Source organism: Pocillopora verrucosa, chromosome 1 (genome assembly GCF_036669915.1).
Source record: "Pocillopora verrucosa isolate sample1 chromosome 1, ASM3666991v2, whole genome shotgun sequence".
Lineage (NCBI taxonomy): Eukaryota > Metazoa > Cnidaria > Anthozoa > Scleractinia > Pocilloporidae > Pocillopora > Pocillopora verrucosa.
This window is the reverse complement of record NC_089312.1, coordinates 3,535,039-3,553,388: the sequence shown is the minus strand read 5'-3', so window position 1 is coordinate 3,553,388 and position 18,350 is coordinate 3,535,039. Positions and strand designations below refer to the sequence as shown.

The 18,350-nt window shown below is 36.8% G+C and overlaps 1 protein-coding gene across 1 annotated transcript; it reads right to left on the bottom strand.

The window, feature by feature from the left end:
• Positions 1-5: 5 nt before the first annotated feature.
• On the bottom strand, positions 6-11,737 carry LOC131783900 (cathepsin L). The gene is made up of 16 exons (XM_059100674.2): positions 11,506-11,737; positions 9,502-9,618; positions 8,444-8,620; positions 7,523-7,613; positions 6,708-6,821; positions 6,246-6,362; positions 6,100-6,125; positions 5,200-5,296; positions 4,190-4,270; positions 3,635-3,754; positions 2,995-3,059; positions 2,136-2,226; positions 1,383-1,431; positions 970-994; positions 619-704; positions 6-505 (listed from the first exon to the last, which is right to left on the bottom strand). The coding sequence occupies exons 1-15, from the start codon at positions 11,707-11,709 to the stop codon at positions 630-632; spliced, it is 1,449 nt and encodes a 482-aa protein (XP_058956657.2). The 5' UTR covers positions 11,710-11,737; the 3' UTR covers positions 6-505; positions 619-629.
• Positions 11,738-18,350: the final 6,613 nt, after the last annotated feature.

Below are 18,350 nucleotides of genomic sequence, written 5' to 3'. Positions count from 1 at the left end.
TAACAAAGGCTACAAATTCTATATCCCTCTCTACAAAGCCAGTCATATAGCTCAGCTAAAACATGCATAAAAAGGTTGGAAAATAGAACAATAAAAATCTTATTACTAAGTTTCGATGTCAATTAAACCGTTAACAAAACATTTCTTACAAAAAAAAAAACAATTAAAAATTTGATCCTCCATACCAAGCTTACATAGCCACTGCCAGTATTTTAAGCTGACCAATAACTCCATCTTTTAACATTCCAAATCCAACAAACTTCAAAATGTTTCTTTCCACATCTTTTTGCGAGGTTTTGTTTTGATTTCTCCGATAAAAAGTAAGTCAAGTACTATACAAGTGAAAACTGTGTGGGAGGCAATAAAACGAATTAAAAACTAAAGAAAAAAAAACATTTTACTAATAAAAGCCCATGGCTACGAAAAATGTAAAAAATTGATTCTACATGCTTTAATTTAAATCAGGTATCAGAGGTATAGTGCACTAAATGACTTGATTCAAAACCTACAATAAAAGAGATAATGAAAACAAATGCTTAATATTTACAAAAATTCGTCATTTCTACATTATGTTCAATGAATGTTTAAAATATTTCATTTACAAGCATATCACCTGACCTGAGAATTGCTCAGTCAACGACGGCCGAGGTACACATGGTGTTCAAACCACAGCTGCCGTCTCCACGATATATCAAGTAGTATCCCTGTGGCAAAAGACATGGGCAGATTTAAGTTAGTTAAGTTCCCCACAACAGTCCCTGTGACATGAGACACGCTAGCCTCCGGGCTAAGCGTCAAGCACGAAGCAACAGCGAGGCGAACGCGAGTGGTGAGTCACACGAGTGGTGAGTCACGCGAGTGGTGTGTCACGCGAGTGAAGAGTCACGAGATATAGAAGCGACACGAAAAATACTGTGTCGTTCTCTTTGGCTCTTGCCTCCTGTCAGGAAAAAAAAAAATTAAACTTACCTGTTCGCCCCAGCTTTCACCCCAACTAGAATGAAAAAAGAAATGTTTTAATAAGCCACATACAATGTTCATAGAACACAGTAAAATAAGCTCCGATAAAACAGTGCCAACAACCAAAGATTATTCTGTTTGGATCTCACTTCAACCCTTAGGAATACTAACTCTAACCCTTTCGCTTCCAGGAGCGATCAAAAAGAACTTTTTCCTTACAATAGGAAGGGACGAGAAGAATTGAAAAAATACATTTGGGATATAGACTAAAATGCAACAAATTCTCATAGTCAAAATTTAAAAAAAAAAGTTAGAAGAAAAATTTAATTTGGAGATTTCAAAAGAAGCAAATTATAATTGTTTTAATGTGCATGAAAGTACATTTTACAGGACCGATTTTAATGGAGTCTATCATTCTATACCTGTTCTTGATGATCCAGTATGGTTCATCCCCCCACAACCAGCTATTCTCTGTAAAAAGAGATGTCATATTTTTAGGTTAATAAAGTAGAAAAAGGTAGTAAATTTTGAACTATCTGGTTCTATTACACACATGACACTTTTCACATTGCTGACCCCAACGGTGTGTAAAATGCTTCCAATACAACGTACGTAAAGGAACGTTTATTAATGTCCTAGCTCACCATAAGATTCTCTGTAGCTCAGTGGAAGAACATCAGAGGTTGAAATACAATGGCCTGGGCTCTGATTCCCATAATTGTGAAAATAAAAGCATTTCACTTATGAAAAACCTCAAGTGTAATACATTTCACCCACAGCATCATGTTTAACACATCCTTGGGTAACCAATGAAACCTCTAACAACTTCACTTATAGTCTAAAGAGCAGGATTGCTCTTGAAATGTGAGTGCTCAGTGTTTTCTTGGTTAAATCATAGCTGCTATTTTACATCATAGCTGCTTTGAATTTTACAGCAGTAGAAGGCAGGGGAGCAAAAAAATTGTACCAAAGGGGTGACTGATGGTCTGAAGAAAGGAGAGGGGAGGGGTTGGGCTGAGCATGTCATCTGTCCCTGCCCACTCCCCTTATGTCCAATCTAGCTCTACCTCGAACATGGCTGGTTGGATAAAGGTTCATAAGCTCATGCCTTTAACTTGCCCTAAAGAGCTATCTCACATGTTTCAAAGCAAGGAAACAAGAACAGCAATACTCACTGACGCCATAGCCTACAATCAGCACACCATGATCCAGAGATTCTGGATTACAGAAAATCTTCCATGGGTGAGCAACTCCCCCTAAGTAGAACTAACAAATGAAAAAACAACATGGTAAAGAAGCCTTCACCTGAACCCTTAAGCTCCCAAGATCTGATTGTTAATTCTCCCATCTAGCTGTTAAACATTTCCTTGTAATTTAGTTACAAGAATTTGGTGTCATATCATGATAACAACCTCTAACTGATAAGTTTGAGTAATCTCATAACCTGTTTGTTGGATAGTGTCTGGATGTTATAGGGAGAAGTTACATGTAAATCACTTCTAGGACTTTAAGGGTTAATAAAGAAGAACCACATATACATTGGGGGGAGGGGGCAGTAAGTCTAAGGGACCCCTCCCTACCATTTTTATCCCCAGAAGTGACAAGATCTTTGATGTTAGGTGAACTTAGAAGCCTACATGTGTAACAAAGGGTGTGTAACAAATGCCTGGATTTGAAGCTTCAACACCCTTCTCTCATTGTTTTGTTTGAGCTCCCACTCCCCCCCCCCCCTCCACCCAGACCTGTGCAAAAATTGCATATAAAATTATCCACTGAGGCACAATTTTTTTAATGACCGCTTCTTTGTGTGATCACCATTGAAGATTTCAACAAAGTCATGTAATAGCTTTTGGTGCCAATGCTGGGTTTTTCCTTATCAGATGAATTGGTGTACAGTTTGTAGTTTTTAGTTCAGACCATGGATAACCTGTACACTGGTTGATCAAGCAAAGCATAAACTCAAAGCTTGAATGAGGAACATAACATGGAAAACTTTTACATCGAGAATAGTTGGAAGCATGCACTTCAGTTTACCTGCATCATGTTAGCATTAATACCAATAGATATTGGTCCGTTCTTCACCAGCCAGGCAGCCATATCTGAAAAAATTACATTATTTGTGAGGTAAGTACATGATGAACAAACCTTCAACAAGTTGACCTATCTCATTGCTGCATACACAAATCACACTGCAACTGTGCGGTAAAACAACCTGCACAAACTTGTAAGTTGATTGTATCAAATGACTGATTACTATGAAATAATATATGAATTGGTAAACAAATCAATGGCTTCAATTACTGAACTAAAAAATAGGTATTACCGGGTACCTGTGTGGAAGTTCATAATAATCTCAAAGAAAAAAAAAATTGCCTACACCAAATTTGATTTGAGTTATCCTCAATTGAAGGATTAATGAAAAAAAAAAACCACATAAATACACCAACAACTTAAATTAATTTTAAGTCATTTAAACCTGAAAATTCATTGTAAACTACATCATAAATGAGAGTAAAACCATTGTTCCATAATGTTCACCAAAAGCATTATGGCTCTGACTACAGGGCTGTTAACCCTTCAAGCAGAAAGAAATTCCAAAGCCAGTAAAGAAGGATTGAAAATGTCATTCAGAATGATGAAGAAAGAACAGACGGTTGTAGAAACCCTGACTTACCATTTTCGTCTTTAGATATCGCAACAGACCCATTGATGTAAACAACAGCTTCTGACTTTGCAAACTTGCATTTATCATCAGATCCCTCATAAGGATACATTTTTTCAGTCTCAAGTCCACCTGAACACAAAATTTCAATAGGAAAAAAATCAAGGTTGTTAGACCACTCAAACGTACTACAATACAGTATAGCATAAATCTCTGACACATTCAGAACATCTCTGTTACCAAAATTAAGTTTCACATATTTGCCAAAATCTCAAAGATACAACTGTTCAGTACAAGTAATGAGAATCTAAATCAAAGTGACTTGACAAAGTCTACCATCGTTAACTATCAGCCTGCCATCTTTAATAAGGTGCATTCTTTCTCCAGACTCCTGTGGCCACGCTTACATGTACACTCCACATCATTTCTCCTTATGTTTTGCATATCCACGAGTAAAAGGACCAGAATCAAGATCAACTTAGAACTTAAAAAAAAAACTCAGCTACCAGTATTTCTAAAAGTCACTTCACCAAAATATTTCATTGTAATAAATGATCTTATTAATACCAAGTTTCATGATTTGCTTATAAGCATTAGATGGTAGTCCACCATTGCAGCCTTGATCAACAGTGTCACAGTCAACAAGTTCTGGAAAGATCAAGAGATCACAGAAGATCATAAGTAAGGTTTGTGAGCAACAACACTTGCACATAGACCTCTTTCATACATGACAGCTTCATTTTTATTCTCTTATCTCCATATAAACTAACCTTTCTGGCCTTGATCAGGTGTTTAAAAGGTAGTAGAATTTTCACTCAAAAAACAAGGCCAGGAAGGCTAATTTGCCTTAACTTAAAAGGACTTTAAGAGACAAAGAATGGCTCAGCTTGGCTGTTCCTTAGTACACCATGGATGGTACAGTTGTTAAAAAGGTAAACAATTCCACATTCTGAAATCTTCAGTTTAAAACTTCCTTTATCCCTAACAATACTTGTTTGTCTCAGCCTTGCAATGATCTCTAAGGCAAATCTATCACTAACCAAACTTAAAAACACTTCAATTTGTGAACAATAATTTTGTAAATTGCAAAGAAAAAACAAGAAATTTTATACAATAACTGAATGAGATGCCAGAAAAAGGCAAACATTGTAAAACTCCACAGTTTATTTTTTAATGCAGCATATCAATTGACATGCTGTGTTTTCCTGTTCATCAAAACCAAAACAAAATTCTTCAACATGAATGGTTATCACCAGCCCAATTTGAGCACTAATATGACAGTATACACATATTAAAGTACATATCATGTACATGCCCTTTTGTCACACAATTTGCTGAGTTACATATAAATGTTGTTTGTTTATGAAAGGGTATAACCAATGCCTAGTTTCTTTCTCAAATTTTGTCATAGTTTTGATAAATTGGTAACAGGACTTCATGTCATCCAATCCAGTCTGTAATTATGCTCACAGTTAACAAATCAGACTCCCACTTTGCCATTGTCCAATTTTGTTAATCACTTGTATGATTACAGACTGAATTGGACCCCACTCAGTCCCATTACCTTCATTAATTACCTTGTTCACTGAGGGAGACCAAATCCCCTTTCTTAATTTTCCACTGTCCTTCAATATTACCAGTTGTAGAGAAAGCCCAGCATGAACCACACATACCCTGCATGCAGTAAAATTAATCATCATGTGATCCCTGTCACTCCAAAGATATAAATATCAACTCTCTTTGCTGTCTGTGGTATAATTTCTAAAATTTCAATTTTGAGAATTGTCTTCAAGTCAAGCAATGACCCCAAGTTGTTATTTTGAGTTCTTCCTGTCAAATTTCTACTGAAAACTGTAATGCCATTGTTCGGAAAAATTCCACCCCTGGAACTAAATAACTTTGAAACTGCACAAACAGAGAGAGCAAACAGATGTATCAGTTTTCAGTGGGGTGAAAAGTTGAGAGGCAGGAGGGAAAAAAAGCACATTCAAATAGACATATTATTAATACTGTTTGTTATCCCACATCTTTTTGTGAGAATTTTACTTAGAGAGGTCTTTTTAGATTTAAAGGTACACAATCAGCAAGGTTGTTCACAACCACACAAAAGCCAGTGAAGGCCAAGATGCAGCCAAATACCAGGCAATAAGTATCTTATAGCCCAGCAGCACTGCTTATTCACACCAACGAGAGACTACAAATTATAGCAAACACACCTACACTTAACCCTTTACACTCTAACATCAGTATGCATTTTCTCCACACTGCTCTCTGCATTTACTATGGTGCTGACAAGGAGAATTTGTTTAATGATCAAGAGCCTATTTAGTCAGTGATCATTTCCTTTATTCTTGTGAGCTCAATGTTTGTTTTAAGGTGATACTGATAGGAAGAAATAGTTACTAATCACTCTTAGATGTTAAAGGGTCAACAGACCAATTACCAGGTAGATAAACTTGACATTTCTGTTTACATACCTGATTCTTTACTGCAGTCACAGCACCTTTAAAGAAACAGAACAACCTCAGCAACATCACTTGCAAGTGAAATGGGTTACATCCAGTTACACAAACAACCATTTTGTGTGAACTTCATAACACCCTTAAACGTTCATACACTCTACCTTTGTCTCTCCAATCAAATGCTTTTGGAATGTCTCCCTTTGGAATATCAGCTTGCTTCATTTCATATTGTGGCTTTCCCCAACCAGGCATTTTGTAACTCTTCTTAAATTCCTCCTCTAAAGGAAAAAACACAAAATATCCACATCAAAGGCACATGTAGGTATGATATATTGATTATAATGTAATAAACCAAGTATGTGATGACATGGCTGCTAAATTGACTTGCATATCATTTAAATGGAAGCCAATCCCTTCCAAAATTAATGTCTCAACTCTTTTGAGCAGGTAGAGATTTTTACCATACAGATGCCACAACAGTTTTAATGGCTACCCAAGTCACTGAAACTGTTGCTAAAGCTACTTGAACAGATTCCCCATATGTTTGTAAGGCTGACAAACAACATGCATATGGAGCATTAGTGTAAGTTTCCCCTTGAAAAGTCACAATTGAGGAGACAAACCTGTTAAATCACTGAACACTGTCTCCCCATATTTGGCAGAACCTTGCTCCATGTCCTGCATCTTTCGAGCTCTGACCAAGTTGTCCTGGTAAACTGCAAAGCGTTTCTTGTATTCTGAAAGAGTTTTAAAAAAAAGTGAGACAAACTGTGTAAATAGAGGGAAATGACAGGAACAAACTGCACACTGAGAGGAGTAATGGGGACATCAAAGGGCTTCACTTCAGAGAAAAATTGTAAGAAAAGTAGGAAATGAGAAGGAATTCCCACCTGCTGGTTGGAGCTTTGATAGATCTAACATAATTTTTGTACCCTTGTTTACAATTATCCAAACCAGCAGAAATTTTCTCATTTTGTGTTCATCATTAAATTTTGAAAAAAATAAAAGAAATAACCAAAAGATCAACATGACATGAAAAATGTTAATGACATGAAAAATTTTAAAAACATATGACTACTGCAAAAGTGTAACAAAACACCAAGAGTTATTTAACAAGCACCACCTCCAAACCAAATTATTTTCTGAGTCATTATCAACAAAGAAACATTTTCTAGTACAAACTATTGATCAGCAAATCACTTCTCTCCTGTTTAACCCTTTAAATCCCAGAAGTGATTTACATGTCACTTCTCCTTACAATATACATACATTATTCAGTAAACAGGTGGTGAGAATATTCAGACTTATCAGGTAGAAGTTGTTATCATGATCTAACACTAAATTCTTGTAGCTTATTTACCAGGAAATGTGTAGCAGTCAAAGGAAAGAATTAATAATCAGATCTTGGGAGTTTTTGGGTTAATGAGTTAAAACATACCATCCTTATCTGTTAGATAGGGCTTCTTGTGTTTAATAACAAACTTGTGGAATGTCTCAAGTACATCACTGTCACCTATGGCAGGTTTTGGCTGAAAAAAAAAATAAAATAAATTAACTGTGTGCAACCCAGGTGTACCTCCCAAGGGGGTTGGCAGGCAAATTCTAAAAGCCACAGGTACTACTCTTGTGCATATACTTCCCAGATGAAAAGGTACTGACAGTGGTACCTGATAACAGTGCATAACTACAAACAAAACTGTAACTGTTGTCTCTTCTTGACAACACACTAAATTGCAAAAAATGTTAACCCCTAGAAAAAATGATTCGTGAACAATGAGACCAAACAGCTCTATGGGATATGTTCATGTGCAGATACATAATCAGTGATTCACTTTTTTCACTATTCATGAAATCCTTTGTTACAATAATCCCCTTTTTCCAAGAAAGCCAGCATAACTCCCATCATGTAACACATGCTAATGATGGCCATTCTGTATTTATGTGTAACCACAGAACTGTGGGGTCTTGTTATTGATTACAAATGCTTTTTTAATTGTCAATGTGTTTGCAATTGAGTGTACATATTTATTTGCTAGCTGTAGATAAAAAGGAAATTACAGACATTTATAGCTGAAGGTTGTTATAGCACAGCTCACAACAACTGTAAACAATCAGTAGAGACCATCATTTTTTAAAAATAAATTGAGTCATATCACCTTAAGACTTACACTTTGCAAAAGCTACACTGTTCTCCAGTGCCATAAAATTTCTGTTTAGCAAGAACATTTCATATGTACATCTTAGTTACCACTTTGGAGAACAGCCTCCTTTGTTAAAAACTACCATCATGGTAACAAGCAGGGCTTATACTTTCTCGTGATTGGTGTTCAACGCGTTTTCAAAAGAAACCTGCTTTCACCTTAGATTGCTTTTCAAAATCTACCACGGAGTTACTCTCATCTGGTTTGGATGCAACTTTAGAAGGCTGGCTCCGTTCACATGACATAATTTTTTCCTCCAAACCAACACACTCATGGCTGATGAGGTCTTTGCGCTTCTCCCATGGGACGCTGTTCACCACAAATCTGCACTGCATCTGTGAAGAACAACGTGATTACATCTGTCATTTGAGTACCTGTGAAATCCTTTATTAAAAGTTATCATGCAATAATGAATGTAAGTGTATTAATGATGAATGATAAAAAAACATAAATAATAATACAAAACTAATACTAAATAAGATCCATCAAACATTTTTGCTCATGTGTGATTGGTCTTGATAAAGGACATGACCAAATATCCTCAAGCTAAAACTGGGTAATATCCAAGAATATCACCCAAGCAATATTGCTTAATTTTCAAACCTTACGTCCACTACCATAGGGCTTCGTTTCAAAATTAATTAATTTTAATTCAAAATGAGAGGGTTTTGTGTGGTTGCTACTGGAGAAGGGAAATCTTTTTTTGTCCAATAAGTCTTACCAGTGAACACTCAAAAGAAAACATTCCATGCTGCATACAGTAAGCTGTTCATTAACAGTTTTTCACATGCATAATATTTCGAGGATAATAAACATGTTAATCCCTATTTTGGACAAAAATATGCATGGATATCTGTCTACAGACATCACCTGTTCCAAGAAGCGAACAGCTTTCCTAATAAGAGTAATAAGAGCAAAGCTCAAGGAAAACTGTGAGCTTCAAGGAACAGATAATGTCCCCGGTCAAATAGCGATACACATTTTTGCACCAAATAGAGGCTACTACAACTTTTCATCTACTACAACTTTCCACTCACTCACCAAGAAACAAGCAATGGTCCTCCACTAAATTTATCAAATCAGAGCTTACAAAATAAAACTTATCGCTCTTTTTTGCTTGAGAAATTTCTGGCTACAAGCTAAGTCCTTGATATAAAGCACTGGCACCATTGTCAGTCGAATGGGATCCACATATCCCTAGAACACAATCTCCTACCTCCAGAGTGTCAACAGGGCAAAGATCCAGAGAGGCAGACTTGTGAGCCTCATCATTGCGGCAACTTCGGGAAATGCCAACCTCTGAAACAATACAGAACTTTTGGCCAGAAACAACCTGAAACATAAAACCATATGAAAATCACCTCTGATATTTAAATATACTGTACTGTGTTTGTATAGGTAATAACATGACTTCATGTGCAATTTGGTGTTAATTTGGTGTTATACGAGGATTTCCAGCTCAGAGAAAAGCTGGAACAACACACATGAAAAACTACATCGAGAATAATGTACAGGCGCATGTAGATATAGACATTCTCTTAGAGTATTTAACTCAATAGCTCACAAGTGAGCACAGCAGACACAAGAGTTGAACACAAGGACACAAGTTTAACACAAGAGGAGAAATTTCATTTCTACAAGCAAGTAGCAGCAGCCCTTTACTGACAAGAGAGTCGACATAATAAATGAAAATGAAAGAATCAACAATACCTGAATAAAATCAAAAGGTGTATCGGTGCTGAGGCTCCAGACCAAAAAATCCGTTGAAACAATACAAAAACAAATGAGGGGGTGTAATTTTCAATATACACAATTCTCAGTTATTGACTTGGTCCTTACTGACAGAAGAAATCTTTCAGGTACACAGCCAAAATCGGCCTGTGGCAAATCTTCCAGTTGTTGACTTTTGTTCTCAGGTGTGAGAAATGCCATTTCCAAAGGTAATGAATACGTAATTTTCAGTTTTACTTTCCATATTTTGGTTTTCTTCCCCTTAAAGGAAAGTTTAAACATCACTCTCTCTAGGCAGTACATATTTTTCAATTTTTTAGCAGCCATGATCCAAAAATATTCAGACAAACAACCTTGGATTAACTATGGTGAAGGCATGTGAAAAAATACAATATTTTTTTCACTGTGTTGTTATGGCTATTCTCAGGGCTGGAAATTGTTGTGTGACACCATAGTTTATATGATAAAAAAATTTTTCCCGTGTTTGATATCGCCAATCAACTGCTGACAAATAACTCACCTTCCACGAAAGAAAAACCAAAAGTTAGGTATTTATTGCCTTTGGTAATAGCATTTCTTGTGGCTGAAAATGAAAAACAACAACTGGAAGATTGGCCACAGGCCAATTTAGGCTATGTACCTGAAAGACTTCGCTGTCTGTAGGGACCAAGTCAATTCACGAGAATTTTGTAAATTGAAAATTATGCCCATCTTTGTTTTTGCAATTAGGATTCAACACATTTCTCCATCTTGAGTCTTTGCGCCAACGCACCATATAATAGTTATTTGGAGATTATTGATTCTTTCATTTTCATTCACTAATGAAGTTGGCTGTTCTTGTCACTATATTGTGTTTAGATGATAAAAAAAATAACAAATGGTTGCTTGTAGATTGGGAAATTCCATATCTACGCGCGCCCGTGTGTTATACTATATAATTATCTTTCTTTATTATCCGCACCTTTCTTTAGCTCAGCACGAAACAAGGTATCGAAAATTAATCAAATCTCAAGACATACAAGAGTAACTGAAAGAGTGCTAACTTTCAGCTGCAGCTAGAGAGAAAGAACGTGCTTGTAATCGTGTAACATACATACTATCCACAACTTGAAAATTCAGTTAGGATCATGACACCAACACCAATAAGCGCAATAAAAATTGATCCCAATAGCACATCGATAGAGTACATCATTTCTCTCAACACTCATTCACGAGAATATTTTGTAAATTGTGTTTAAACTACGATCTTTTTGTTTTCGAACAACGCTAGGTTTAGGGCCGATTAAAGCTGTTACATAAATTAGTTGACTTTCAAACCGGATGTAGATTTCTAACATCGTCGCATTACTCAACATCGATCGAACCTCTTTCGAAAGGACTCTGAACAAAGAGTGAACAATACTTCGTTAAGTATGAATAAGGGATGTAAAATGTACAATCATGTAATTCTTATGTATTTGAATCGATCCAAACAAAGCTGCGTTTTCACCTGCACAGTCGCATCCTTAACTTTAGTCGACATCAAGCGATACAAGTTGTTCTGCATAGCATTGAATTCGTTCATGGCAAAATCAAGTGCATCAAGGACGTCTGGGTCGTCAGGTTTGCGATCTTGTATTCCTCCTGCCAGGGGTTCCAACGAGAGGCAGTAGGGAATCGAAATTAACCCAAGAAAAATTAAAGTGAACGCCATGTCTTTCTCCTCGTCCAGTCTGTGTCAGGCTGCGTCACATGATTTCCCTTTCGTGATTAGGTCACGAGTTTTGCTAGGCATGCAATTCGTGCATTTTGATTGCGTTTAAGCTGTTCAAAGGGCGGATAACGCTACCCTTCGCCAACGTCTTAGGTCGCTTCGCCAAAGCGAAAAGTCGCTTCGCCAACGTCCTACTGGTCACTTCGCCAATGTATTAGTTTACTCTAAATAAAAATTTACCATTACTTCTTCTTGCTTCTGTGTGTTATTTACTTGACTGAGCTGACTTGATTTTCCCGTTCGAACTTAGTTTCCTTCCGTTATTTTGTTCGGACTTAGTTTCCTTCTCTTGTACGCGCAACTTAAAACACAGTGGGCCCACATAAATGCACGGCACGCCACGCGTCACCGGCGCTGTATGTTGCTGAAATAAAGTCGCGTGTGTGCAACCTTTTCCTTAAGTTCTTCTATAAGGTTTATTTGTCGATAACAGAGATTTATATAATTACCTTTGAGACTTCCAGAACAGAGATTTATATAAATACATTGTAGACTACTACTACTACTAATTCTATAACTCCAGCGCATAAGTATTACAAGAAACACAAATACCATCAATAATGTTGTTTAGGTGGGTGATGCAACTGACCCGTGAGGAAACAGCATTTTTTCTGACGCTTGTATATTACCATATGAATAGACGCGTAAACTCATTGTGTTAATGAAACGAATGAAATGTTAATGAAAAATATGCAAATTGTTTGGAAGTCAGCCAAGCGAAACTAGCATTAACTTAAAAATGTTCTGACCCAGGTATCAGCATTACATCCGAAGCATCAGTAAGCACCCTTTTTACTCAGCGCTGCAAATGTTACGTTAATTGGAGCAAGACGTGAGTCACTTTTGCGTAAGTGGCAACACTCATACAACTGCATGCTGTATGAATGCCAGCACGATGGCGTTCGTGCCAAAGGAAGATCCCGAAGGTACGCACAGTTCGCTTAAAATATTTCCAATGATCATTCTTACTCATACTTTTTCTAGGCGTGAGCCAAAACGTCTGCTAGTACCCAGGGTAGAAAAAGCCAAGTCAAGTCAGTCTTAACTACGAGTTTGTTATTTTACTTTATTATTTTTTGTAACTTGATAGTTCATTTTGTAAAGTACTTCAAGTCTTTTGCTACTGAGGGAATATAAAATAATTAGCATTCTATCGCATTTCATTTTGTGAGATGGTTGATTATACATGGGACCAGGGAGAGTAAGATTTCAGGGGGAGGTGGAGGTTTTGTTCGATTCTCGTATTTCATGTACGTGACATGTTGTCGTCTCGCCTTATTTTAGACGTTGTTTTAGGTGGTTTTAGATAGTTTTCGAGTGGCTGTAGATGTTTTGAGGTGGTTGTAGGTGGTTATTAAAATTTTTGAGATGGTTGTAGATGGTTGTAGGTGGTTTTAGGTCGTTCCATGTTTTAGTACTTATGCATGTTGTTCCACCTGGTTGTTATGGTTGTCACACAGTTAAACTCGTTCGCGCTTAAAGCTTTTTTGGTCATTGTGATATTCACCTTGCTTTATTCGCCTTGAAATCCCTATATGGAAATGAAAAGAGTTGTTTTTTTTTTATTAAAGATCTTGTCTAGAAAGTCAAGTTTTTTTTTAAAAATCTGACCGAGTGACATGATAAGTATTTACAGTGTTGTTGTCCCACAATAACTCGTTCGCGTCTAAAGCTTTTTTGGTTAATGGCGATGTTTACCTTGCTTTATTCGCCTTGAGATCCTTATAAACTTTGTCAAAAATAAAAAGAATTGTTCTTTAGTTTAGATCTTGTCTAGAAAGCCAAGTTTTTTTAAAAAATCTGACCGATTGACATGATGAGTCTTTAAAGTGTTGTTGTCACACAATAACTCGTTCGCGTCTAAAGCTTTTTCGGTCATTGGCAATGTTTACCTTGCTTTTTTGGTCATTGTGATATTCACCTTGCTTTATTCGCCTTGAGATCCTTATAAACTTTGTTGGAAATAAAATAATTGTTTTTTTTACTAAATATCTTGTCTAGAAAGCCAAGTTTTCTTAAAATAACCTGATCGACTGACATGATGAGTCTTTACTGTATTGTCACACAGTAACTCGTTCGCTTCTGAAGCTTTTATATTCATTGGCGATGTTTACCTTTCTTTATTTGCCATGAGACCCTTATAAACTTTGTTGGAAGAAAACTAAATTGTTTTTCACTAAATATCTTTTACTTTTCTATATGTCTATCTTCTAATAAGTTGTACTGGATTAAAGACCAACTCGCCAACGTCTCTACTCGATTTAGCACGTCGGCGACTTGACTGGATACCACAAAATGCGCCCCAGCACGACCATGTAATCTCTAAGCGTGATGCAATCCGTGAAATCCTTCTTTTGGTCGTGTGCACTCTGGTGCTTGTGGTGTTTATGCTTAAGTGAACAGTACTGAAACTTCTGATATATATGCAACGATATTTAATCAACATACATATATTAGATCCGACTACAGAAGACTCCTTTCTTTTTTTACTGTGGGGGCATTCCAAACGCTGTGATTGACAGCTGTCAAAAACACTATATCGTTGTGTCTCACAGTCTGCACAACAAAAGCCTGGTACATTTTGTAGATCAAAGAACAAAGAGAGAATCCACACTCTGCTAGTTTACAACACAAAATGACACTTTAGTTTAATCAGTACTATAGTTTGGACACCCTAAGGTTTACATCATGACAATGTAAATTATAGTTTTAATTAAAAAAAAAAAAAAGGCTAAAATATGGTTACAAAGTAAAAATTTAGCGTAATCCTCATTTTCAGACTTGGAGTTACAACAGTACACTGTTGCAGTATTTACCCAGCTGCACTTCTTTATGATCAGTAGTAGTTCTCCCACTGACGTCAACCACTTTCAAGTGGCAACTAAGGTCTTGACTGTGTACACCCAGTATACTAAATCAGCCCATGGATAAAAGCATAATAGACTCGGTTTCTCTTGCACTACATTAGTTAGGATACATATAAAAAATCTGAAGCTATTATTCAATTATTAAGTCTCTTACACAGCCACTGCTTAGTCTAATCAAGCAGCACACTGTAAAGCTAAATAATAATACTAGATCTCTAGCATTATGGTGTGCTGCTTGAGTAAGACCACAAAATAGCTATAATTGAAGAGACTTCCTATAACTGTATAGTCTGTTCATTGTAATGATGTACAGAATTCTTTCACTGCTAAAGAAAATGTCACATAAGATCTGACATTGACTAACAAAAAGACAAGATAAAAAGACAGCATACTAAAAAATCTTCCCACATCAAAATGAACAACGAACTGGCCTACTTTTAGGCAAACATGTACCTCAGTTAATTTTGACATTTCTTGCTTAATCATTTCCTGAACTATACTTTAGTTACTCTAATATAATTACCAATTAACTAATTCCTAATTTGAGACCATTTTACAATTCAGACCTGTAAGATAGTTTTTTGTTTTGAGCATCTCTTTTTGTCTGCACAGTGCTAGCTGCTTCATATCACCTTGTGCATGAAGTGTTTTCATTGGCTGGGGTTTCATTAGGAGAGATCCATTTCTCCAAAACACATGGCAATCCTTAAAAAGAAAACAATAGTAAAATGCTAAGATACCGTCTAGTCAGCCATTACATTACTTTGATTTGATGGTTATCCCACAATATTTTGAACTTGGTAGAAACTATGTTCATGCATGTAAACCTTAAATCTACTGGTATTGAAGAATAAAATAAAGGATATTTCAAAGTTCGATTTCTTCATCATGAGAGAGCAATGCCTCTTTATGGAAAAATCTAAGAGAAATTCAGGTCTTTGATTTAGAATTTATTATCAATCATTGAGTTATCTGAGGCTGGCAATTTGCCATGGTTTGGTCAATGTGAATATGGATTAACTGTTATATGGCTTAATTGTGACTGCTTCTGAACAGTGTGATATTGCTGAAAAGTGTCTGAACTTTTACCTCTTTTTTTCTATGTATATAAAGTAATCAGTTCCTATAAATATGTTTGTCTCTTAGACATGGTTTGATGCTACTCTGGTTTAAAGATTTAATGAATGTAACTGAAGAAGTTACAACTTATAGACACATTTTGACACTCCTGTCTAGTGCCTTCATCAGGGGTGATCTAAACAATGCAACAAGAGGTCCTTTTATACAATCACTAACAAGCTGTCTTTTTTTCTAAGGAGATGTAAATAGGTGTCAAGAAGTATGCCACCATCATCACAATTTAAAGGATTTTGGGCAGAGTTAATATGCCAGGCTTTGATCCAAACAAAGGTACTGATGGTTAAATGCCGATTAGTGGTATTAATTTTAGACTTATCTCACCCAATTGTATGGTTAGTTAGGCATGTGTGCTCCAATAAAGCTGAATTTTCTTTTTTGCAAAAGAAAACCGCTTTTTGATGCTCTTTCAAACATGTACCAAACTAAAATTTGGTTTGTCCGATGTATTTGTTGTCACAGTCATTGCAAGGATTATAGAATAAATGGTGTCAGTTCGTTGTTCTTTCTTAACAGGATCCTTAGGTTTGGTAAAATATGCCTTAAAGACTGAAAAGGTTTTTGAGCAACTTTAATGTTGTGGCTAGATATTCAAAATTCTCTTGATGGGTTCTGTAACACCCCAAATGTAAGGAATAACAACAAAACCAGTCGCTGGTTCCCTCTCATCAGGAGTGCTACTAGTTGTAACTGGTTTTTAGCAGTGACAGAGAAATGTTTTTGAGTACCTATTCGCCATTAGGACATTAGAGAAACATATTTCCTCTCCTCAGCCTTCAAATTGAGTAAAGATGTTAGACAGTCAGATCTCCTGGGTAAAGTTCTGGAGGCTTATGTCCACGTTTTAATGGCTTACCTAAAATTCAAAAACCGGGAATTCCTTTGAGACCTACTGTCTCTTTTGTTAATTCTTTGACTGATGCAATTTCTGGTTATCTTGCGAGAATTTTGTTGCCTGTTGTTGCGAATACTGATTACAATGTCAAAAATTCCTGCGAATTTGTGGATGTCATAAGAGATAAAACTCTTAACACTTGCAGAAGAATTGGTATCTTTTGACATTGTTTTGCTCTTCACTAAAATCCCAATTGATCTTACCATTCACCCTTTAATTCCCAAGATCTCATTAGTAATTCTCCTTACTGTCTTCCACACAATAATAATGATGTCAATTTGGAGAATTTTATATCGGATCAATTAGTAATCCCATAATTGATATTTTACTTTATTCTCATCACTTGTCTGCATAACATTGTCTAGATATAGTAAGGAGAAATTCTGTCTTATAGTCACTCATGGGAGTTAAAGGGTTAAGGTTGTGGAGGAGAGACTCTGAGAAGATGCTTCCCAAGGACAAAGAACTTTTTTGCCTATGGAGGATATTATTCATCTGCTGTTTTTTTGCTTCAAAACCACACAATTTGCATACAACAGCACCTTCTATCAACAGGTTTTTGGTACAGCTATGGGTTTCACCTGTCTCTGCTGTTATTGCCAACATGGTAATGGAAGACGTGGAACAAAGGGCCTTAGCCACTTCACCACAGTTAAACCCTTTTTCTGGAAACAATATGTAGATGTTATTTCTGTGGTATCTGGAAATGAAGCAGAGCACCTCCTTTCACATTTGAATACAGCAGTGCTGTCTACCCAATTCATCCTCAAGCATGAAAAGGGTTAACATTTGCCCTTTCTTGATTTAAATGTGTCCAGAGGGGAACAGGGGAATTTAGAGACAAGTGTCTATCGTAAACCTACATGTACCTGTAATGTTATTGTGTGGGCCTCAGTTACAGTCAACTTACTTTTATTGTAAACAGTGGTACAACCAGAATTCCTCAAAACAAGAACGATAACCACACAACGTCGAGCCTGCCATGTGCCCCTGCATAACGCATGCGCGAGACCTATAACCGCAGACCTGATATGTTTACATCTCCACCCTGAAAAGTCTAATGGGTGTAGCAGCGGGACTAACTACAATACAAAATGTTTGGCTAGTTAGGTATAACACAACGACAGCTTATAATAGCTTTAAACTGAAATGTTTTCTCAGTCTGCAACGAAGTTTATAAGTCCAATCTAGATGGTTTCCTTACAACACGGCCACTCCTGGTTGTCAAAGGCAGACCATCACTTTTCTCAGTGGGTTGAGCTGGCTTGTGGGGTGTCTGTGGTGGCTCCGATGACAAAACTTCGTGGGGTGTCGTCATAGGTGTGGTGGGCTGATAAGAGGAAGTGTCCCGATTGTTCTCCATCTGTTCTTCAGAGGTTGATACTCTTTCACCCGACAGTTTCAGTTGTACTCTGTTGCGCCTTATCTCTGAACCACCAGCTGTCTTTACTACGTATGACCTTGGCTGGGTAGTTTCTCGCTTTACTTCTACTGGAACCCAAGTCTTGGTTCGCGGTTGGAACACAGACACCTGTTGACCTGGTACTAGCTTTTGGAGTTCACGAGGGGACTTCCCATCATACTGCTGTTTCTGGACATCTTGTCGATGCTGTAGTTGCTCTTGGTTACATTCCATGGTTTGAGAGCGCTGTAGTCGTCCACTGCAAGGTAGTTGTGTGCGA

What these genes read in the sequence shown, in the direction of transcription:
- LOC131783900 (XM_059100674.2), bottom strand. Translation starts at nt 11,709, where the DNA reads ATGGCGTTCACTTTAATTTTTCTTGGGTTAATTTCGATTCCCTACTGC. An exon ending in TGACTGCAGTAAAGAATCAG is followed by an intron (nt 5,297 to 6,099) that starts GTATGTAAACAG and finishes TACTGCATGCAG; the next exon opens with GGTATGTGTGGTTCATGCTG. An exon ending in GATTGTAGGCTATGGCGTCA is followed by an intron (nt 1,432 to 2,135) that starts GTGAGTATTGCT and finishes CTCTTTTTACAG; the next exon opens with AGAATAGCTGGTTGTGGGGG.